Here is a 25,392-nt window from a genome sequence, read left to right on the forward strand (position 1 = left end):
AAGTGGAATAGGCTCCAGGACACTCTAAAATTGGATCATTTTGTTTCTCTAGACTCTTTTAGAGTGCTCCTCGTGGGTACCATGATTGAGAACTGCTCGTGTTTTACCTGATTTTTAGTGTCTTATCACTTATTATCTGTTTTTTTATAACTTGTTTTTTGTCTGCTCTTATCTTGTCTGTTGCAACCTGTATCTTTCATATATGTTTTTTGTAAACAGGGCACCCTTGAAAATGAGAGCTTGCTCTCAAGGGACTTCCCTGTATAAATAAAGGTCAAATAAAAAAAAAATATAGCAGTATTTGGCATAGTTGTATTCCGTGTAGAAATTATAATGTACTTAGTTTTTTCAGTATTCAAAACAAGTTTAAAACCAGCTACAGCATGCTGTATAACATTAAAACTTGATTGTAAGTAAGTAAAGCACTGTTTCATTGCATAAAAATGAACCTTACAATTAGCTATCTTGCTAGCAATATCATTTATATAGACTGTAAATAAAATTGGTCCTTGGGGTTCTCTTTTACTTTTAAAAATTGTTTTGACTTCACTTCCCCAACCATAATAGCTTGAGTTCTATTTGAAAGGTAATCCTGGAACCGTGAAAGGCTAAGCTATCAAGTCCAATGGAGGACAACTTTTTTATTAAGATTGATTGGTCTACTCTATCAAGAGCTTTTGCAATAAATATCAATAAAAGATCAATAAAAAGGGCTGCACATTTTTGTTTATATTCCAATGCTGTTCCTATATCATTTATTACCAATGAAGCTGCTGTAATGGTGCTATGACCAGGCCTGAAACCAGATTGCCGTGGATTTAAAATATTGTTGAAAGTTAAAAAGCTACATAGTTGTTGCTTAACAAGTGATTCCAAGATCTTAGCTACGCAAGACAATTTTGAGATGGGCGGATAGCTGTTTACTGAACTGGCATCACCACCCTTGAATAATGGAAGAACATGAGCAGCTTTCCATACACTGGGAATAATCCCGGTCGATAATGATAAATTAAAAATATTAGTTACCGATTGTGCAATCAGTGCACAATCGCGAGACGCGTAGGATTTGGGACTAAATGATCCTTCCCAGCGGATTTATTCACATCTATGCATTTTAATTCTAATAGGACCTCTTTCACTGTAAATTCCTGAAATGTAAACAATACTCTAGGTTTTGGAGAATTTGTGAAAGACTTAGAGCTGAGGTCTGACATGTCTCCTGTAGAGGACATATTTTTCACATTTTGAAAAAGATTTCTAGCCGCTATAAAATGTTGGTTAAAAAATCACAGATCTTGTCTCTATCAGTAATAGGTCCGGAATCAGTGTGGATAGAGTGTGGTATTGATGACGAAGGACTGGAATTCAGGGATTTGGCAATTTTCTAAAACTTTGCAGTGTTACCCGGACTCTTCGCCAAACAAAATTAAATATTAAGATTTTTTTTTTTTTTTTATCAATGAGCAGCAATTATTTTTAATTGTTTTTTTTAAAACTGCCAGTCAGATTGCATGGATGGTTGGAAAGAAAGAAATTAACCATACTGTCAAATTGACAGAGAAAGGCACCCACGTTTAAAACAATATCAGTTTTGCATTCAGGAAATCATTTGTTGAGATTAAAAACTTGAATTCCTGCTAATTTCATAACAGAAATAAAAGGCCATAAGCCCAATCGTCTTTTTTTATTATTATGAGTGCCCAAGCACCATAACCCAAGCAGGACCCTATTGCTTTTGTAAAGATTATTTATTAATTAATTTTCAGGCAAATGTACTTTGAGGTGCTTGGCATGCATGAAAACTGTGAAAAAAATGTATTAGAAGTAGAATCAGAATCAGAAGTAATGGTCATCAAGCTCTGTGAATAGCTCTGACCTGGGCATGGCCTAGGGACTTCACTGCACCCTCTATTGCATTGTCTTATATTGTGGGCATACACTTTCAGCTACATGCACCAAATTTGGTAGGTATATCAGTCTACTAGATACATTTGACATTTGCATCAATTAATGTATTAACATAACAGAAGTCAGACATTTTGAATTTTGTGTTTTTACACTCCTCCTACGTGTTTCATCACATTCACACCAAATGTGGTCAGCATGATCAATCTCAGGATAGTCTAAATTGCAAACGGATTTTTGATATATCAAAAGGAATGGCCATGGCAAGGCGTAAAATTTACACATCACACCATGCAAACAGGAAGTGGGCTTCACTCTACATTGTTCGCTGTGGCTGAAATTTTACACATATGTTGGAGTGAATAAGGATGGTATGTCCCAGATATTACATTGTTGGCATTTGGCAGATGCTCTTCTCCAGAGTGATGTACAGTTGATTAGACTAAACAGGAAACAGTGTTGGGTGTTATTTTAAAATAATTACTCAAGTAAGAGTGAAAGTAGTCATCCAAAAAACTAAGGAAGTATCTACTGGAAAAAAAAGTACTCGAGTGCAGAGCTACTATAAGCTATAAGTTATGATTTAATATTCAATAATACAAGCAGTGCAATGGGTACAGAACCGCAAATTCACAGCCTGATATAGCGTTCATACAGCAAGATCAAAATAATAAAAATGTCCAAAATATATAATAAACAAAATGCATTAGTAATAAACTAAATATACACTCACCAATCTCTTTATTGGGAACATTTTTACTTTATTACACTTACTTATTCATGCAATTATGTAATCAGCCAATTGTTTGGCAGTGGTACAATGCATACAGTCATGTAGATACGGGTCAAGAGCTTCAGTTAATATTCACATCAACCATCAGAATGGGGAAAAAATGTGATCTTTGACTGTGGAATGATTGTTGGTGGCAGACAGGGTGGTTTGAGTATCTCAGAAACTGCTGGAAAACTCCAGCATGCGTGGAAACTCCTGGGATTTCCATGCACACTAGTCTATAGAGTTTGCAAAGAATGGTGCAAAAAAACTAGAAACAAAATCCAGTGAGCAGCAGTTCTGCTGACAGAAACGCCTTGTTAATTAGAGACGTCAGGGGAGAATGGCCAGCTGACAGGAAGATGACAGTAACGCAAATAACCACACATTATAACAATGGTATGCAGAAGAGCATCTCTGAACACACAACGCATCATAACTCTAAGTGGATAGGCTACAGGAGTAGAAGTCTAAGAAAATAAGTAATAAATACCTAATGAAGTGCTCAGTGAGTGTATAGCCATGTGCAAAAAACTGGGCCTAAATCAAATACCATTATAATAAAACAATACACAACAATAAATGAAATCTTTATCCAACCTAAGCCACAAGCAACACTATCATAGGTCCCCAAACTTATTCTTCAAAAGATAACTTTGTAGCCTGTTCACTTTGGACTGAATGAGGAAAATTATTCCAAACATAGCTTTTGTAAAGATTTTGTAACGGATTCTGTGGTAAACATTTCTCACGGTACAAAATTTTAGGACAAAGTGAGCATCAAGTGCCTGAATTTCAAAGTTTTCTTTTTTCTGTTTTTATGCATGGTAGGTTTGAAAAATTCTGCGACAGCATATTCCTCGTTCTTAATACCCATCACAAATCATCCACCATGCTGGAGGACAACCTGTCCGTACAACTGCATGAATCTTTCCCCAATAAATACATTTAAATCTCAGGTCAGCTATGATGATTATAAATACAGCAATAATCCAGATTTATAATGGTTCATTTCTGCGCAGATCATGGTTGCTCAAAAATCGAGCTGATCGGGAGATAAACAAGTCATTCTTATGTTTGCCAAAGACTATTAGCCATCAGCGAGGAGAAACACAAAGGTTGTCAAAGTGAATATCCAAGGTCCAAGGTCTGAAACCAGAAAAAAAATCATATATAAGAACTTCTTCAAATCACTTTGTCACTGCTAAATTCAGGTTACCTTTAATGCAATCTATCACATCACTTCTTCATATTCAAGCTAGCAGTGAGCTAAAAAGGTCCAGTTGTGCCAAGTGTAAAATTCAAACTTTAGGCTTTGTTAGCTACTAGTTACTAGCTACTTAGTTAGCTTAGTTAGCTACTAGTTGGTTACTTTCAACATCAGCTAATAAATGTTTTGGCACCATGAATACTTGGGTTACATCCTAACGGCTGGTATGGATGTGAATTGTAATTACTAAGAAGAGTGGATTATCAATGATCAGACTGTTCTCTCTTTCTCTATTTAGGTTATAACTCGACTATGTTTGAACTCAAATTCAGCTGGTGCAACCCAGTCCTACAAAGGGCATGTAGACGGTTGATAAATATATTATTTACTATTAAAATGTTGACAAGTTTATTTTAATGAGGAAATCAAGTCCTAGGATTATATAAATTTTAGCGAGCCAACATTACAAGGACTGATCATACATTTCATTTTATTTCATGGTGATAGCTAAGTTATAGTTAGCTAACATTACTAGTGAAATGAAAAAACACTAGTAACTGCTTACCCTAGCAGCAACTACAGCAATGTTATCCTTCACAAAGGTCGGGACTATTCACAGTAAGAGGAAATTTTACGACAATGTTAGTAACAGTTGAAAATGCCTAAGACTGGGTCAACGGAGTCTGGTAACATAGCTTACATTGCATAAACATTTTTTACATTGGAAAAAAAAATGTAGCACAAGAAATGAAGTACATTTCTCTTAGAAGTACAATTTATAAAAAAACCGACTTAAGTAAATACGACATGTTACTATCTGGTCCCAGATAAACATTTAACAGCTTAATTTGCCATCCAACCGAGGGCACCATATTGCAAAAGCCGCCCATTCAGACTCACCGTATGATAATTGATGAAAGAGTCCCTGGAATTAAATGAACTGGAAAGACATAAAGCGGTTCCCTCAGCCGCTGGAGTGTGACTGGGCTGCCCACCCCATAATGAGGGGGGTTAATGAAGCATAGGGAGAGTATTGCACAAATGTTAACAGGCAGATGTCTCGCATTATGCCTGGCTTCAATAAGCAATATTGGTGCTCCCTGCAAATTTACATTGAAAAGGGATGCCCGCTGTTTGCATGTTTTGACTGCCATGCTCATCTTTCTGGTTTTATTCCTCTTTACTGCCTGGTTACTGATCACCGTTCTGGAGTCAATCTTTGGACTCATGACTGCTTTTACTTTTACAAATGCTCACTTTCACAGCTTGTCAGAACCGAGAATTGCCTGCGCGTAGGAAGGTACGGTTCTTGAAAACCTGACTCAGCTGAATTTTCTTCCCCACCATTTTCTTGTCACCATTTACTGTAGTTGGTGTTGTTAATTGATTTCTGTAAGTTATGTCTTATCTCACCTAGAAAAACTGAAACCATGAAACCTTGTAGGAGGATGCGGCATGCACCACTATTGTCAGGCCCACGCCCTACACTCAAAATATGAGTGTTTGAGTGATGTGAGTATGAACTGGGTTGATTATGAGGTAGAATTTTCCACCTAACTTAGTAGCCCAGTGGCCTCAGAGTTTTGCAGGGATGTTGGGAGTATATCTGAGAGAAGTCATGCTGTATGTCTTTGTAAAGCACACAGGCCCAGGAATCCACAGACGGTCATATGCACGTGTAAATACAGTAACTGTACTACAGGTTCAGAACACTCCGCAAGCTGGAACCAGCATCAGTGAAATGACCCACTGCACTGGGCAGCTTTTTTCTTTGTCTGTGTTTGGATGATGACCCTTTTGACTACAGTCAGTCCTGGTCATTTCTGAATGGTAACCCTTGGGTTTTGTTTTCCAAGAGCCAGAATTACTCGAAATATTACTAAAACAACATTACAGATTCTCAAACACACTGGACGTTGAAGATTTATTTCTCACTGAAAGGGATTTCTTGTATTTGAGTGGATACAGATGCTCATGGCTGTTACTGGTGGGCTTAGAAACACAATGGAACCACAGCAGAAACACTGGACAAATCCCTTTCAAATTTGGTAACAATATCGCAATTTTAAAAATGAAAATTCTGCACTGCTTTTTCTAGGCTGGCAGGCAGGTTGTCAAAAATGACATTTGGAGACTCCAAAACGACAATTAAATTATGTTATGGGTTACGTATGAGGTTTAAAATACTATAGATTGCATACTAAATGATACAACACTTTTTATCCTGAAAAATGTGTTCTCACTTCCGCCCTGTCTGTCACCCCTCCTCTACCTCTCCCTCTTGATCTCCTCATCTGGCAGCAGCAGGTCCAGAAGATTGTATAAAAAAAAGAAAGAAAGTACAATAATTTCAACAATAAGATTTGGTATACTAGAATATTGATTGAGGACCACTGATTGAAGTTTTTGTCAAAAAAACCAACCCCCAACAATACACATCCCTCAATTTCACATGCCATTTATTATACAAAAGCAGGCCTGCTCCTTATTTATAAGCATTTTAGTTGTAAAACATTAACCTTTTTAGTCATAATGTCAAATATAAAATCTTGTGTTTTAAGCCAGCCCAACAAGGAATACACAATGCGTTGTGGAGCGGAGTGGAGCGTTGTCCACGACTGCATTACTTGGACTGGTCAGAGAATCTTGTAGTTCGAGAGACCCAATGCAAATCATAGGTAATAACATTCCTTTGTACAATTACTTTTGTATACGTATGTAATGGTGAAAAGGACAAGCATAGCAATTCCTCCAGATAAATTGTAAGTAAACAATGGCCATTCTCTCAATATTTCGAGTTTAGTAATTATAAACTATTATGAATTTGGTTCTCTGGATCCTGACCATGAAAAGGACACCAACATTACCCTGATTTGTGTAGCTTTTGGATTCCCAGAATGGTGAGGCCCCCCTTGCTTGTTTTTCCATCCCACATGTTACAAAATAAGGAACTGTTTACAGATAAAACCGTAAGTTTCAATGTTTCAATGTTTTCAACGCTATATGCTATGACCATATTAATTGAAAATTGCACCTTTAAGGGAATGAATGCCAAAAATTACACTCTGGCCCTAACTTCAGGGGTTAAACTAGTGCAGGAATGGAGGTTGAAACGTATTGTTTTACCAATAATAACTGCTTTGGCCCCCACTGGTGGATGGTAATTACAAAAGGTCTTGTTTCCAGGCCTGTCCATCTCCACCTTGCACATGGGGACCCCTTTTTGTACATTTACTAAGCCTGTCTTTCTTTGCGTCCTTGCATTGTGCCACTGTCCCTGGTCAGGCCAGGGCCATGTGCAAATGTTTTCTGGTTGAGTGTGCACGCCATTGTTTTAGCTTTTAAATCACTGACCAGCTGGCTTGTTAGTGAATGGAGCAGCGGGCCCATGGCCACATCTCTTGTGAGGTCTTGGCTGGGAGTCTGGGTAGGCGGCCTGCACCCTGTGTCAAAGTAATTCAAGCGGCAATCGCAGAAAACTGCCATTTCTCCCTCCCATCCACCCCCCCCCCAAACTTCTCCCACTCTCTTTCTTTTCTCTGTTCATCTTTCTTCCCTCTTGTGCCCCTCTCTCTTTGTATCCCCCCTCTTCCTCTCTCTCTCACCCTCTCTCTCTCTTCCTTTCCCCTACTCCCCTTACTCTCTCCCTACTCTTTGTTCTTTCTCTTGCTCTGTGTCCCATTTCATTCTCGTTACCATTTTCTTTTCTTCCAAACTGCTACTGTTGCTATGAATTTCTTCTCATCATATGCTGCACTATGGGTTACGTGAGAGGAAATGGCCATTGAGCACATTTTGCCTTTTTCCTCGTCACAGACCCTGTCCCCGAGGTCGAGCAAGTGAATGCGCAATTAGCTGCGATCTGTGGACAGCTGCAGGAATACAGAGCCCCAATACGGGGCCTCTTCACAACATGTCTTCCCTGCGAGCAATAGTGTCAGTTATCAACATCTGCTGCACTACAGCTTTAAAGGCACAACCTCTCATTCCTATTTTGTGAACCAGTCACCACCTTACACCACCGCTATGACTACAGAGGCAACTGAGAACATTTTGTAACTGTAATTCCTTGTTTGTGACATCTTATCAGTGTGTACCTACTGTACATTTAAATGAAACAGGAACTGAAACACAGTGGCTTTCCCACAGTTTACACTGCTGAGCCAAAACATTCTGACCACTCATAGATGAAGTGAATAACCTTGATTATCGTAATCAAGGTTATTCATAAAAGCATGCACCGTCAAGGTCTGGCATAAATTAGGTGGTAAGCAAACAGTTGGTTCTTGTGCTCGACGTGTTGGATGTGGGAGAAATGGGCAGGCGTAAAGACCTGAGCGAGTTTGACATGGGCCGAATGGTTATAGCCAGACAGCTGGGTCGGAACATCTCCGAAATGGCACGGCTTGTAGGGTGCTCCCGGGCAGCAGTGGTGAGTACCTACCGACAGTGGTCTGAGGAGGGAAAAATCACGAACCAGCAACAGGGGGTTGGGTGCCCCAAGCTCAATGATGCGCAAAGACAAAGGAGGCTATCCTGACTGGTCTGAACTGAACTTGTGGCACATTTTTAATGATGGTTAAGGGAGGAATGTGTCACAACACACAGTGCATCGCACCCTGCTGCGTATGGGGCTGTGTAGCCCATGCTAACCCCTGTCCACCGTTGAAAGCACCTACAATTTGGCTCATTGATGTATATACACCCCATTAACTCATATAAAAAAGGTTGACATACTGAAATGATTGCATTGCGATTGATGTAATAACCAATCCAAAGTATCAGAAATACAATAGATATTTGACCTACTAATGTAAACTGCCAAATCAATCTAGCATACACACTTACTATGCCTTAAAATTATGCGCCTTACTATCTGTATTTATTTTGTGTTGCATCAATATGTTACATTATTGCCATTTGGCAGACGCTGTTATCCAGAGCGATATGTGAGACGAATGTGTATATGCCTAATGCATGAATGCGTTTTGCTGCACAAAAGTATGTGCTCATGAGCCTGTGCATGAATGTCTGTTTGTTGGCATGGTGTGTGTGTATGTGTGTGTGTGGGTGTATGTTTGTACTGTAAGTCTACTGCATGGTATGCCATTTGATGTAGGCCAATGTGATAAAATTCCCAGATGATGACATCACTTCTGATGATGTCATATCACTTCATCTGAACAGGATATGATGTACCAGCTACTGCAGGGTCTGGATTTCCTCCACTCTCACCGCGTGGTCCACCGTGACCTGAAGCCCCAAAACATCCTGGTCACCAGTGGAGGGCAGATCAAACTGGCCGACTTTGGTCTGGCGCGGATATACAGCTTCCAGATGGCACTTACCTCAGTAGTGAGTACATGGGCTTTTAGCTGGGGCTTTTTTGCTTGGGGTCAATTGACAATGCACTGTATCATGGCTTCAGCAAGTTTATATGTAGTGTAAATAAAATAAAATAAATTGACAGACAGGATTGCTGCAGGTGGCCATGTGTTGCCTTATGTGTTAAAAAACACAAGAAACGCATATGAAGTATACAGAAAATATAAAATACATATGTGTTATAGAACTGGCATGTATAATTCTTACAGGAATTCACTAGTCTATTTTTTAACAAATAAGGCACTTCACAATCTTTCTAATGGAGTAAGAAAGCTTTTAGTATCTAGTCTTGATTTTTGGCTATTGGTTGCCTTTGAAGTCTTTGTTCTTTGTACTTGTCAACATGAGGACTAGAGTTCCAATGCCAATCAAAGTCAAGGAAGCCATTATGAGGCTATGAAATGAGAAAAAACAGTCAGAGACATCGGCCAAAGAAATAGGTTTACCAAAAAGAAAAAAAGAACAAGAACAAGAACAAAGAGAGCAAGAATATTTTTTGTATTCTTATCATAAATTATTCTTATCGCTCGCGTTAGTGATTTAAGAACAAATCTATTCATAGAATTGATTGTTGCATGAGGCCCTTTGACTTGCTGTGGGATGAATTCCAATGAGTTTAGAGGCATTTGATTGAACTTCTGTATATTTCAGAATGAATTCTGCAGCAGTTACATTATCAATGAAGACATGTGAGCCAGCATCTGTGACAGCCATACATGTCCAAACTATAACACCCCCACCACCATGTTTCACAAAGGAGGGGGTTCTTGGTCAGTTCCTTTTAGCCTCCACACTTTGTTCTTGCCATCACTCTAATACAGTCAATCAGTCTTGGTCTTATCTATCCTCAATACCTTTTTTCTGAACTCTGCAGGCAGTACTTAGCAAATTGTAATTGTAATCTGATTTTTGCAGCTAAGTAATGAATGGTTTGCATCTTGCAGTGTAGCCTCTGTAGATCTGTTTGTGATGTTTTCCATGGAGATTACTCACTGACACATCCACACCTGCCTCCTGAAAAGTGTTTCTGATCTGTCAGACAGGTGTTTTGGGGTTTTTCTTCATTATGTTGAGAATTATAGTAATGTGCAAAAGTCTTAGGCACCTGTATAACATTCTGTACAGATAAGATTCTTTCAAAAATGATTCAATGAAAGGTCCTAAATAAACGTACTGTACATTTTACACTACATTTGGCAGAATAGTTCAAAACTGAATCAAATCAATATTTTTTGTGACCACCCTTCTGTATTAAAACTGCATCACTTCTCTGAGATAGCCAACACTGTCCTGCAGTTCTATAAGACAATCAGCAGGGAGGTTGTTCCAAGCATGTTGGAGAACTTGCCACAGTTCTTCTACAGACTTTGGTTGGCTCCTTGCTTCTGATCTCAGACAGCCTTGATCAAGTTTTTTATGTAAAAAGTAGTCAATTTCTCACAGTAATATGTTACTTTTTTAATTAAATACACAAATGTCTCTGTAAAATTAAATCTTTTAGAAAATGAATATTTGGAAATCTCAAATGTGTTCTTTTATACTAACACAAAAAAAAAAATATATATAACAAAGTCTAGGGTGCCTAAGACTTCTGCCTAGTACTGTATTTGGTCATCAGGTTATATGAATGCTTCTATTGCCATTTCACATTGGAGTATTTCAGTTAGTTGTTATTGTTATTATAACATTTAATTTGATGAATACATGACATCATCCCCTGTGGTTGCCATTTGGAAATTCAGATGTTTGATGTATAGTCATTTTAAATAATGCCAGCCATGCCAGGCTACTGATTGCTTTAAACATGGCCACACCTGCCTTTGCCTATAAGATACTGTAAAAGAAAAAAACATGGAGGCTTGCACACACAAACGGATACAAACAGGCCTAAACATTGTAATGTGTGCTGCGATCAGACAGGCAGGTGTTGTGAGGATATGTTTGATTGTGATTACTGTACAATTATTTCCAAACAAAACGTGAAAAGGAACATACTTAAAAGGGTACTGCTCCCACATATTTGACAGAACAAAGATGTTGTTCTTCTGAGACAAAAGGGTTGCTGAAGGGCCTTTCTCTGAAAACTTGATCTTCCTTTCCCCTTCTTACTCTCTGCTCTCATTTCTCTTATCTATTTTCTTCCCTCTCTCTTGTTCCTCACACTTGCTTGGAAGAGGTGGCCCGGCCATTTCAAAGGCTCCAGGGTGGAAAATGTTTTTTGAGGGCTTTTGTGAGGCGGTGAATCCCCTCCGGTGGGTTCATGAGCGCAACATGCTGCTGATGTGAAAAGGGACAGTGGTCCCCCGAGACTGGCCTGAAAGGCCCCCAGTCTGGGGCTGGCCAGATATGCCTGGAGAGAATGCTTCCTGTAAAGTGAGAACGGTGGCCACAGCTGCAAGACTTGTAATCGTCAGATTGAGGGACCAAGGGGACTTTTTTCTCTCCTCATCCCCTCATCCCTTTGATGTCATCTTCTGTTGCACATGATTCTGTCGTCCAGAGATAGGGTGAGATCTGAAAGGGTTTCTTTAGGTCAAACATTTAAACTGTAATTATCCTGTATAAACATAACTTAGTCCAAATAAATGTATACATTTGTACTTGCTCCAAATTAAATTCAAGTTCAATTTAAAGGGGAAATGGGATATAATATCTGTTTCTAAGGGTTCCTTGCTCACTAATGGGTAAAACTGGCAACAACATCCTTCTTGTTGAATCTTACCTAACCAACAAGTCTCCCATAGTTTTGTCAGTTGCAATGGTAGTAGTCATAATTTTTTATTTAGTAACCCATTTAGTGGCAACAATATCCGTCTTGTTGAATCTTATCCCTGACCAACAATTCTCCCTTAGTTCTGCCAGTTGTGATGCTAGTAGTAATATACATTTACTAACCCAGTGAAGGTCTCCATTGTTGCATATGTTAATATATATTCATGTAAGTTTCCAATTAGATATTGCTTTAAAAGGTATAATGAACTACTTCCAAGTGGCTGAAATGTTTAATTTTGGCCAATCACATTGGCTCATTATGTCCATTTCCATAGGGTGGAGGCCAGGCCTCCTCAGGTTACAGCTGCATAAGGGCCCCCTGCTACTTGCCAACTCCTACATACTAGCTGTGATCCATCCTCTGATTAGCATTACCATAATCGCTGGCTCACAAAAGCAAGCATTGAAGGTCTGATCCTTCAGCTGCTGTGCTCCCACGTGTGAATGTGATGATGTAAGAGTAGTGCAGTGCAACTTCCAGTTCCAAAAAGTGCAGGGGGGGGGGTGACTTTTGCCCTGAAATCTTATAGATGTTTTTAATTGTATTGCGGCTGAGCGATACATTGTAACATAAGCTATGTATGGCCGTATATACAGAATTGTGCTTAGAGGAATTGTTTGTACATGTCAAAATTCAGTTTCAGTTATTGCAGGCGACCTGTGTGTTTCGGTTGTTGGTTGTGTTTTTGCAAATTCACCCGGGAATTCACCAGACACGTCAGAAAACAGTCTCACTGTTACAGTAGGCAGGCAAAGCACAGCTCTCGCCCAATGGCTCAGAACCCAGAGAAAAAGTGGAGCATTGTGTGAACGGGGGCCTCTGGCTGCCATGATTAATTCTCCTGGTCAGGAATCCCCTATCGCCTCCTTTGAGCCAAAGGAGGGGATGGAAAAAACTATTTCCTCTTGCTCCTGGCAGATGAAGGAATGTCGTTATTTTTGTATGCAAAACATTATTTTTTATTTTTTTGCTTACAGTGAATAGCAAGCTGAGGAAAAGATTAGCAATAGTGGCATGAAATTAGGGCAACTGTAACTCTGCCCTGATAAGCAGGCTGACTCATTCCTGGAACCACACAACACCAAGGAGAGCACTGTGTTAAACATGTTTCACCACCTTTCCCCTCTTTGTTTTATGTCTATGAATGATTAATTAATATCTTGAAATTAATGCAGAATTTGTGTACTGTGACAGTAAATGAAAAGTACCCCATAGATGTCTTCAGAAATTGTCTTTTTTCTGGTACAAAGAGAAGACCGACCTCACTGAGAGTTCAGAATGTCTCAGTGGTAATAATTCAGCGTTACCCATTTTGCACCAAATATAGGTTTTAGATTTAAGATTAAACATACTGCAGAATTTGAATTGCTGTTTCTCAATGTAAGCAACTCTTAATTGATTGCTGCTTCGAATATTTTTTTGTCAAAAAAAGCAATGAAATGGTGCAAGTGTATAACACTGCATGAGCATGACATGATTTGTGTGGAGGGGTGCCCATATGCAAATGGACCACCCATTAGGCCTTGTATAGGTGTGGATAAACGCAGCCGTATGAATCCCCATAGTTCTATGTATTGTGCACTGGCCAAGTGATTTTATTATGACATCAGTGTTCCTCTCCATTGTTGTCGTACCCTGACTGACAGCTCCAAGTGGTGGGATATAAAAAGTCTTCCTGCGTACTCCAGAAATAGTGGATGGCAGGGTATTTTTCCACCCTATTTAGTCATTCTGAAGTGAAAACTTCCAACATTGAATGCTGCGCAGCTTTGTTTGAAAATGAAAAGCAGTCCGCAGCATATGCCCCATTTACTTTTTGACAGAAGTAGCTCTGTCCTGTAAGCCCCTAGCAAATGCAAAATGTTCTCACAATGTCACTTGAATGTTTTGTGTTTGCTGGTGAGTACTTGCAAAACACTTACATAAACTAACTTGCCAGTTGCCACCCAGGTGAACAATTCTTGATCTTGTGAGTACAAGTATTTAATGAATACTATTAGAAGTACAATCCTTACTAAATTATTATTAGTTTTTTCCCCATTTTATGTCAACATGAGTCAATATAATAGGGAGAAGTCCAGAGAGTCCCATGAAACTGATTAGCGTTCAATTGGGAAAGTATCATGTGCACTAAATTGCACAAGAAATTGGATTTGGGGAGCAGGAAGCAAGTGCCATTGGTCATTTATTTAATACAATTGTGATGCATTCACAACAGTTGGAAGAGTTCCATGGCAAGAGTGGTTAACTCAAGAGTCACAATATCTTAAGTCTTCATTTGTAGTTGAGCAAGAACTTGTATCTAAGGGCAGTGGTTAGAGATGGATTCATAACTGAGGTCATCATGCATTCACTTTTAGACTATGAACTGGCCTGATCCAGTTTTGCATTTGCTTCTGGGAAAGCCTGATCTGAATAAACTTCTCTGAGGATTGTCTGTGACCACTTAAATTTGTCCCCAGATACAGTATAAGTAGAAAATCTCTTTTATTAAAGCATGTACTGAATTATTGGACAACAGTCCAACAATCCACTAGCCTTGATGTTTTTTATCCTCCTGGGTGTAGTAGACAGGTCTTTCTTTAATTCTAGGACCAAGCATGTAGGTAGTTTGTGATTGGGATAAAAAATAAAATAAAAAAGGAAAAAAATAGAATAATAGAGTCTATCATATAGTGATAACAGGCTAAATTAGTTATTTAAAAAAATATCTACTTCAAAAGTTGGGTTTCATCTAATGTGAGGTGAAGAAGACAGAGTGTGGCATTAATTGGCTGGTTACTATTTTGTTCTCACTGCACAGCATAAATTTGAATTAGGCCACAATAGTGTACAGTTGCAATCAAAATTATTCAACCCCCATTGCACATTAGGTTTATTGGCAAAATATACAATTCCTCAGCTGTTTGCAATAAACAAATTACACTGTTTAAGTAGTTCAATGAAACATAATATTACAAAATATTACAAGGGTTTTTATCAACATTCAACACAAAATGCTACTTTTAATCACTACTGCATTCTCAAAATTATTCAACCCCTTCATGACAAGCATCTTCAGTACTTAGTAGAGCACCCTTTTGCTGTTATGACCTGCTGCAAACGCGATGCGATGCCAGACACCAGCTTCTGACAGCGTTCCTGAGGAATCTTAGCCCATTCCTCATGGGCAATGGCCTCCAGTTCAGTAATATTCTTGGGTGTGCGTTTGGCAACCGCCTTCTTCAAATCCCACCAGAGATTTTCTATGGGGTTCAAGTCAGGTGACTTTGACGGCCACTCTAGAATCTTCCATTTCTTCTTCTGAAACCAAGCCTTGGTGGACTTTGAGGTATGCTTGGGATCATTGTCCTGCTGGAAGGTCCAACGACGCCCAAGCTTCAGCTTCATCACAGACAGCATGAGGTTTTTCCCTCAGATTTCCTGATACTTGACTGAATCCATCGTGCCCGCCAGTGCCAGAGGCAGCAAAGCAGCCACAGAGCATCACTGAGCCACCGCCATGCTTCACTGTAGGCAGGGTGTTCTTTTCAGCATATGCTTAATTCTTCTTCCTCCAGACATACCGCTGATCCATAGGCCGAAAAGTTCCAGTTTTGTTTCATCGCTCCACAGAACAGAATTCCAAAACTTCTGTGGTTATTTAGATGGCTTTGAGCATATTGGAGCCGACCTTTCTTGTGCTTTTGGGTCAGTAGTGGTGTACGTCTTGGAGTCCGGGCATGGAGCCCTTCAGTGTTCAGTATGCGCCTTACTGTGCAAACTGAAACCTCAGTGCCTGCTGCCACCAAGTCTTGCTGCAGGTGTTTTGCAGTCACTCTAGGGTTTTTGACCACTTGCCTCCTCAGGAATCTGGTGGCAGCCGCTGATAGCTTCCTCTTTCTGCCACGTCCAGGTAGTGTAGCCACTGTTCCTTTAACTTAAACTATGCTTCCAACTGTATCTCTAGGAACATTCAGTGCTTTTGCTATCTTTTTGTATCTTTTTCCTTGTTTGTGCAAGGCAATGATCTCTTCTCTGAACTTTTTGGACAATTATTTTGCTTTGCCATATTTCTAACATGCAATCAATTGTCACTCTCAACAAACCCCTAGCCAGTCCAGGTATTTATGTGTTTTATCTCAAGCACACCTGAAGTAATTAGTTGCACCAGGTGTGCTTGAAACAGGGGGTTGGGTAATTTTGATTAGTTGCATCAGGTGTGCTTGAGACGGGGTAGAATAATTTTGAGACAGGGGGTTGAATAATGTTGAGACTGCAGTAGTGATTAAAAGTAGCATTTTGCGTTGAATGTGGATAAAAACCCTTGTAATATTTTGTAATATTATGTTTCATTGAATTACTACTGTAATTTGTTTATTGCAAGCAGCTGAGAAATTGTATATTTTGCCAATAAACCTAATGTGCAATGGGGGTTGAATAATTTGGATTGCAACTGTACCAGTTCATCAACTGCTCATTACATCCAGTTTTCTTTTGCTATATTTTGAGCTAAAAGTAAGCTAATTATTTTCAGTCTGTGTTAAATGTTGCAATCAAAAACTATCGCCAGGGTTTTCAACCCTGGTTCTGGAGGGTCACAATGGCTGCTCAGAACTTAATTTATCCATTAAAACAGTTCACTACACCATTAACTGGCCACACTAGTTTCTGGGGTCTGGTTGGTTTAAGACAAAAACAAAAACCAGAAGCAAGAACACTACTTTGTGCATTCCCCTACACTATATCTGGGATTTCAAACAAATTGCTTCATCAATGAAGACCATTTTCCATTTCCCAAAACTTTTAACCATTGAAATGCTTCTGGATTTTCTGAGAAAATTGGATTTACTGGGATTGTTGTGAATTTTAAGGAAAATCTTCTACCTTGGTCTGCAGTTGTGGGACATAGTTTATTTTGTTCTGTAAGTTTTCATCCGCCACAATTCTACAGGTTAGCCTTACATTAAAGCCTTACATCTAACCACATGCCAGGCCTCTGCAAGCTGCCAGTTTTCATCAATGAGCGATGCTTGTCTCCTCCTGTTGCCATTAGTTCTTATCTGCAGTACTATGTGTGGACCCACAGTCCTGTGTGTAGACAGTGGAGTGTAAAATGTGCATGGTGCACCGGAGGAGTGCAGAAAGCCTGGTGCCAGGCATGATGGTACAAATGGCAAACTGGGAGCTGAAGTCATGCTGGATTAAGGGTTCCCTCCAATAACAGGGCGCCAGTTCATTAATATTAACAAGGAACAATAATTTCGGAGGAAACTGCCAATATCTTTCATTGAGTTTGTTTTAACCAACCAGTTTATTGAAATAAGAAAGACAACACATTTTGAAATGCAAATTCTTCAAGTATTTAATGATTTGAGAATCGTTTTATTCTCAGTCTGGTTGCTTGTTGGACACTGCTGCTATAGGATGCCGTCCTTTGTGCTGTGGAAGGATTGGCCACATTGCTGGACTATTTGGCTGCATGCTGACTCTGAGATTAAAAGAGTTGCTGCAATTGGTTTGAAGTGGTTTATTTGACTATTACACACCTGTGATAAACACTCAGTGACCATTTTATTAGGTAGACCTGTACACCAGCTTGGTAATGCAAATATAAACAGGAAGTAATGGAATAATAGCTCCTTTAAACAGAGATGAACTACTTCGAAAACATCGAAACGTAAGAGTAAATGTATTGACATAAAAGTATATTGTTTCCCTATATCTTAAAACATAAAATATAGGTCATTATCCATGTTATTTATTATATGTAGCCTTTTTTCTCCATTTTTATTAAGGGTGCCAATATGTCTGGAGCCCACTGTATATGTTGGAAATCACCTATAGATAGCTGCTGTATACACTCAATCATATTTGTATACATTTACCCTGTGCACTTTTGAAATATATGTCTATGTAAATTAAAGATGGGACAGCCCTAAAATATAGCCTATTCCATTTTGTAGGTAATGTAGGTAATCCAGACAAATTGTTATTGCTGAGGTAAAGAGTATCAACTGAGACAGACTGTTACAGTTGCTCTCCATGGTACCTCAGCATGGTGATTCATCCTGCTATAATCCATTTTCATGGAGTACACAAGCTCAAAGAAACTGCCACAACTCTCTAACTGGTGTCCCCCTTCTCTGTTACAAAGGGCATTGATTGTTGGAACAGCTGGATTCAGAGAAAAAACATATTACAGCTTTGAGTCTTGAAATGCTTGGGTTTGGGCTTTGCACACCTGGATTTTGGCAATTTATCCAATTCGTCCTAGCAGATCCTCGCAAATTCCATCATATTAGATGGGAAGTATCTGTGCCATCTTCAGGTCTGTCCACAGATTGTCTATGGGGTTTGAATCTGGGCTTTGGTTGGTCCACTCAAGGACAGTCAGAGACTTCAACATTGTCTTTTTTCAGGCGCACATATGATGCATTCTGCCCAGGAAACATGCGTCTTATCTATGAAACTGGTGCACAGGGCTGGAACCGCAGTATGTGTGTGATCTAATCCCAAGGTACGCTTCTCTCCTTAACGCATATGCATGAAGAGCGGAGGTATTATTATAAATGTACCTACTGCTTAGTTTGCCTAAAAGCTTGTACCCCATAAAGTAATCCTGCCATATATTTTTATTTCCCATATGTAGAACTTTACATTCAGTTGTATTGAATTTAATTTGCCATGTTTTTGCCCACTTCTGGATTACTTTAGTAGATTCTAAACTGTTGGCTAAACCTCCTTGTTTTGTATCATCTGCAAATTTACCAATCCCTGTGGGACTCCACTTCCCACAATACCCTGCTCCTACGACTACTCTTTGTGTTCAGTCCTGTAGCCAGTTCCGAACCAACTTTAAAATGGTTCCTATAATTCCTACAATCCTTATTTTGACAATGACTTTGTCATGCGGTACCATATCAAATGCTTTTTGGAAATCTAGATGTGCAATTTCATAAGCCCTGCTATCATCAAAAAAGAGGTTTGTCAGGCATGGCCTACCCTTATGAAAACCATGCTGGAGATGGTCGTCCTTCCAGCATGTGCTCCCATCTCTGCAGAGGACATTTGAAGCTCTGTTAGAGTGACTATTGGGTTCTTGGTCACTTCCCTGACCAAGTCCCTTCTTGCCTGGTTACTTAGTTTGGCCTGAAAGCCTCGGAAGAGTCCGGGTGGTTCCAAACTTTTCCTATTTCACAATTATTGAGGCCACTGTGCTCCTCGGAACACTCAAAGCTATTGAAATATTGTTATATCCTAGCCCTGATCTATGCCTCGTCATAATTCTATTGCAGTGGTCTACAGAGTTCCTTGGATGCCATGGCTTGTGGGGCTTTATATACACAGGTGTTTGCCTTCCTAAACTGTGTTCCCAATCAAGTTCTAGACGTGTCTCAAGGACACTTAAAGCGAACAGGATTCACCTGAGCACAATTGGGAGTGCCACAACAAAGAGTCTGAATATTTATGTAAATGAAAGGTTTTGTTTTTTATATATTTGCACAAATTTCTAAAAACATGTTTTCATCTTTGTCACTAAGGGTTATTGGGGATTGATTGATGGGCCAAAATAGCAATTGTATCCTTTTAAAATTAAATCTACTACACAATAAAGTGTGCAAGAAGTGAAGGGGTCAGAATACTTTCTGAAGCCACTGTACATTCACTGACCACTTTATTAGACATATTTTTTTAGACCTATTGGCCTTTTGCTGCTGTAGCCCATCCACGTCAAGGTTTGTTAGTATCGCTGCGGGTTTTCCTCTAGACGCGGTAACGTTGATTTTTAAAATTGCTCATTTGAACAGCAAGGGTTAGGGCTTGAGCCAGGTTGTTTGTCTATTACCTGTTAATCACTTCTACTGGTTGCATACCTGTAGAGTGATTGAACATTTGTCTTAAATAACTTAAATAGCTGTGGAATTTATCAGTAGATTAGCTTTGATTTGGTATTGCTTGTGAGCAATTGTAGGCCATTTAAATAGGCGTGTCAGAGCGACGCTCCGTCCCAGTTTGTGATGTTATGTTTCACCCCATCCCAGTCTGCTCTCTCCCTCGAAGACCCCCCCTGCGACGTGGGCCTCCACGACGTCGGAACCCCTCAAACCTCAGCTATCCCCCGCTGACCCCCTGTGAGGACTTTGCTGTCACAGGGAGACTATGGAACTGCCAGTCTGCCACTCGGAAGGCTGACTTCATCCCTGTGTATGCCTCCCTCCAGTCCCTACAATTCCTTGCCCTCACGGAGACCTGGATCACACCTGACAACACCGCCACTCCCGCTGCCCTCTCATCCTCCTTCTCCTTCTCGCACACTCCCCGGCCTTCCGGCCGTGGCGGTGGTACTGGTCTTTTAATTTCCCCCTCGTGGAAATTCTCTGTTCTCCCCCTCTCTGACCTGTCCATATCCACTTTTGAATTCCATTCTGTTGCAGTATCCTACCCTACTAACCTTTTCATTGCAGTTATCTACCGTCCTCCAGGGCCCCTGGGAAACTTCCTTGATGAGCTAGACACCCTTCTCAGCTCCTTCCCTGAGGATGGCACCCCACTGATTCTCCTTGGAGACTTCAACATCCACCTAGAAGCCTCCCAGTCTGCTGCCTTCCTACCGCTAATCCACTCCTTCGGCCTCTCCCTGCAACACTCTCCTCCAACCCACAAGGCGGGCAATGTCCTAGACCTTGTCTTTGTAAGGAACTGCTCATGCTCCGATTTCACGGTTACCCCTCTGCATACATCTGATCACCACTTCATCTCATTCTCCCTCCCTCTTCCTCCCCATCCTCCTCCCCCTCCTCCCACCCACACTTCCTCAGCCCGCCGTAACCTCCGCTCCCTCTCACCCTCTTCCTTTGCCAGCACCGTCACCGCCTCACTCCCCCCTCTCGAATCCTTCTCCAAACTCCCCGCTGACTCTGCATCTGCCACCCTCCTTTCATCTCTCTCCTCCGCCTTTGACTCTCTCTGTCCCCCTGTCTCAAAGCCACCTCGCACATCCCCTCCCATTCCTTGGATATCTGACACCCTCCGTACCTCCAGGGCCAGCCTCCGCGCAGCGGAGAGGAAGTGGGGGAAATCCAGAGACGCTTCAGACCTCATGACTTACCAGTCTCTCCTGGCGGCATTCTCTTCCGATGTCACTGCCGCCAAAGCAAAATACTATCAAACACAAATTCAGAACTCCGCTTCTAACCCCCGGAAACTTTTCTCCATTTTCTCCTCTCTCCTCAACGCGCACCGCCTCCTCTTCCTCAGTCCTCCTTCGCTGCTGATGACTTTGCTGATTTCTTCGATGAGAAGGTCACAGTCATCCGCAGATCCTTTACAACCACCGCCCCCCTCACTGTGCCCTTCCCCCCCTCTAGGCCCATCCCTTCCTTTTCTACTTTCTCCCCCCTTACAGACTCTGATGTTTCTCAACTCCTGCTCTGCCACCGCCCTACAACCTGTGCCCCTGACCCTATCCCCTCTTCTCTTCTCCAGACTATCACACCTGACATTCTCCCATTTGTCACCTCCCTTGTCAACTCCTCCCTGTCTTCCGGCTGTTTTCCGGCATCCTCCAAGAGGGCCCACATCACTCCGCTGCTAAAAAAGCCTACCCTGGATCCCTCCATCATCCAGAACTACCGCCCGGTATCTCTTCTTCCTTTCCTTTCTAAAACTATAGAACGAGCCACTTCTACTCAACTTTCTTCCTTCTTTTCTAACAACAACCTGCTAGACCCCCATCAGTCTGGCTTCAGATCGGGCCACTCGACAGAGACTGCGCTCCTCTCCATCAGTGAGTCACTCCATGCCGCACGAGCAGCCTCCCTCTCCTCTGTCCTCATTCTTCTAGATCTCTCTGCTGCCTTTGACACTGTGGATCACTCCATCCTCCTGTCTGCCCTGTCAGCAACGGGCATCTGTGGCACAGCCCTGGACTGGATTGAGTCCTACCTCTCTGGTCGCTCCTTCCAGGTTGCCTGGGCTGGTTCGGTATCGACACCTCGGCCCCTCGCCACAGGAGTTCCCCAGGGCTTTTTTCTCTTTACACTCGCTCCCTTGGCCCTGTGATCACTGCACATGGGCTATCCTACCACTGCTACGCGGACGATACCCAACTCTTCGTCTCGTTCCCGCCGTCTGATACGCAGGTTTCAGCCCGTATCTCTGCTTGCCTGAGGGACAGCCAGAGCTGGATGGACAACCACCATCTAAAACTCAACCCAGGTAAAACTGAAATGATATTCATCCCTGCTAATACCTCTCCCCATCTGGATCTCTCCATTTCCCTCGGGGATACCACACTCACGCCGTCACCCAGTGCAAGGAACCTCGGCGTGGTGATGGACAGCAGACTGTCCCTTTCCGAGAACATTGCGGCGGTGACCCGGTCTTGCAGGTTCTTCCTTTACAACATACGGAGAATCCGCCCCTTTCTCACCCCCTACTCGACCCAGCTCCTGGTCCAAGCGATGGTTCTGTCCCGCCTGGACTACTGCAATTCCCTCTTGGCTGGCCTCCCAGCGTCCGCCATCAGACCCCTCCAACTCATCCAGAATGCCGCAGCTCGTCTGGTCTTCAACCTTCCCAAATACTCACACGTCACCCCCCTGCTTACTTCCCTCCACTGGCTGCCTGTCATGGCTCGCATCAAATTCAAAACATTGGTGCTAGCCTTCCAAGCAGTTAAAGGGTCTCCCCCGGCTTATCTGCAAAAAATCATCAGACCCTACACCCCTGCCAGACCTCTTCGTTCAGCCTCCACAGGCCGCTTGGCACCTCCCCCTCTCAGAACCTCCACCTCATGCTCACGACTACTGTCTGTTCTGGCTCCACGGTGGTGGAACGAACTCCCCGTTGAGGTCAGAACTATAGAATCTCTCCCCACCTTCAAGCGCAAGCTGAAGACACACCTCTTCAAGCAGCAGCTCTCCCCATCCCTCCCTACCTCCCTGTGAACCTTAATTGTTGTCTCTGTGACTTGCTTTGGGTATCGGTATTTTAAGTTGGCTAGGTAAGCAGTGTTTGGATAGTGAACTTTGGTCACTTTTGCTCTTTGTTTGTTTGTTTGTTCAAAAAAAAAATGGCCCTTGTCCTTATCTTTGTTGTACAGGTAGCAGTTGAAATTGTACTTCCCTCTAGGGTCTTTCAGCGAACTTATCCCTGGTTATGGGTATGCACTTTGTTGTACGTCGCTCTGGATAAGAGCGTCTGCCAAATGCCAATAATGTAATGTAATGTAATGTAATGGTGACAGAAAAATGCCCCATAAATTACTTGCATGCTTGACAAAATATATAAGCTGCAGTGTGTTCAGCCAGCAGTGACTTTATCTCCTGTACAGTGAATTTCAGGAGTCTGTGGGCCCCAACTGCAGAATAAATGCATTTTTATCATGCAGATCGATTATCCCATTATTACGGAGTCCCTACAAGATCTCGCAAAACTAAAAGCACATATGTGACCTGCTCTATCAAAATCAGTCGTATTGACCATAAAACGTATTTTCAGAAACTCATAGAAAGAAGAGAATGTAAACTTTCCAACAATACTAAATTTAGACTATTATGAATTTGTAACTATAATTGCCTGCACTCAGTGATTTAGCTGTCACAGTCATAAGATGAAAGAGATAGCTAGCTAATGTTATCTTGCTTGTTTGCGATCTTACTACATATTCCTATGTTCTGTCATAGTTGGCAGGGTTGATGAACTGCCTTGATGGTGGTCTCCTGGAATGATGGCAGATGCTAGGGGAAGCACCGTTATTTTAAACCAGCACTCAAACATTCTTTACTTTTTGGTTATTCAATAAGTGATTATGACATTACCCAACAAGCCAACTAGATAATGCTTGCGTGTTAAGAACACCTTTGATTAAAAACCTAAATGTGTCTCAGAACTCCTGTCAATGAACCAGCTAGACAGTCATAGACAAAGTATTTGCAGTAGCGGCTAGCTGTGCAATGATGGACTTAAAGAACTGGGTGCCCATAAAAAACAACCACCATGTATACAATACAGTTTGTGGACTTTTATTCCAAAATGATCAATAATAGGGGGTTAGAGCAGGTTGCTGGTTGGGTCACATTACACGGTAAATAAAATAAAAACATTGCACAAACAATTGCATGCCCTGCTTGCAGGAATCACTTGCGCTCAACTGATGCAAAAACAAACTCAATTCAACTTACGGTAAAAAAGCTTTGGCCAATTAATTCACTGAAATTATGTATGGCCCTGTTTTTCTCCTTTCTCCACACCAGTAGAAATTTGCTTCATCGATTTACTTGCCATGGCAGCTCAGCTGTGTCCATATGTGACCCCTTAATGGGTCTAGATGTGTTCTTAATGCAAATCATGTGACCTTGACGCAATGCTGGAGGACAACCTGTCCATACAACTGCACGTATTTTCATGCCAAAAAATATTGTCTTTAAATCTCAGGTCAGCTACAACGCATATACACAGATGAGTCAAAACATTATGACCACCTGCCGAATATGCTGTTGGTCCTCCACATGCCACCAAAACTGCTCTGACCCGCCAGGGCATGGACACTACAAGACCATTGAAGGTGTTGTGTGGTATCTGTGATCCTTTAAGTCCTGTAAGTTGCACGGTGGAGCTACCATGGATTGGGCTTGTTGTTCCAGCACATCCCACAGATGCTTCATCGGATTGAGATCTGGGGAATTTGGAGGCCGGGGCAGCACATCGTCATGTTCCTCAAACATGACGAACAATTTGTGCAGTGTGCCAGGGCACATTTTCCTGCAGAAAGAGGTCACTGGCATTGGGGAATACCATTGTTCAAGGGGGGTTTTGGTAGGTGGCATGTGTCAGCTCGAACCCAGGGTTTCCCAGCAGAACATTGGCCAGAGCATTACTCTCCTTCCACCGCTTCTTTCCACAGTGCATCCTGGTGCCATCTTTTCCCCAGGTAAATGTTGAATACATATCTGGCCATCCACGTAATATAAAAGAAAACAGGACTCATTGGACCAGGCGACTTTCTTCCATTGCTCCAAGGTCCAGTTCTGAGACTTGCGTGCCCATTGTACAATAAAGTGCAAATCAGAACCAGGGACAAGGGCACCCTGCAGTCATGCAGCCCCATACGCAACAGGGGGTGATGCACTATGTGTTCTATCACTGTGTGACACACATTCCTCCCGTAACCATCATTAACATTTTCTGTCACAGTAGCCCTTCTGTTGGTTTGGACCAGACAGGATAGCCTTTGTTGCCCTTGCACATCGCCCTCGGCACACAGCACCCTGTTGCCAGTTCATGGTTTGTCCCTCCTCGGACCACTGTCAGTAGGTACTCACCACTGTTGACCGAGAGTACCCCACAAGCCTTGCCACTTCA

General features: G+C 41.6%; 1 protein-coding gene across 1 annotated transcript in view; it reads left to right on the forward strand.

Annotated features, from left to right (window-relative positions):
- Positions 1-25,392, forward strand: part of cdk6 (cyclin dependent kinase 6) — a 122,046-nt gene that overhangs the window by 22,990 nt on the left and 73,664 nt on the right. Inside the window, exon 4 of the mRNA XM_061254975.1 lies at positions 9,075-9,242. Coding sequence (XP_061110959.1) covers positions 9,075-9,242 — 168 coding nt within the window. The remainder of the gene's footprint in view (positions 1-9,074; positions 9,243-25,392) is intronic.

The sequence above is a fragment of the Conger conger genome, chromosome 9 (genome assembly GCF_963514075.1).
Source record: "Conger conger chromosome 9, fConCon1.1, whole genome shotgun sequence".
NCBI lineage: Eukaryota > Metazoa > Chordata > Actinopteri > Anguilliformes > Congridae > Conger > Conger conger.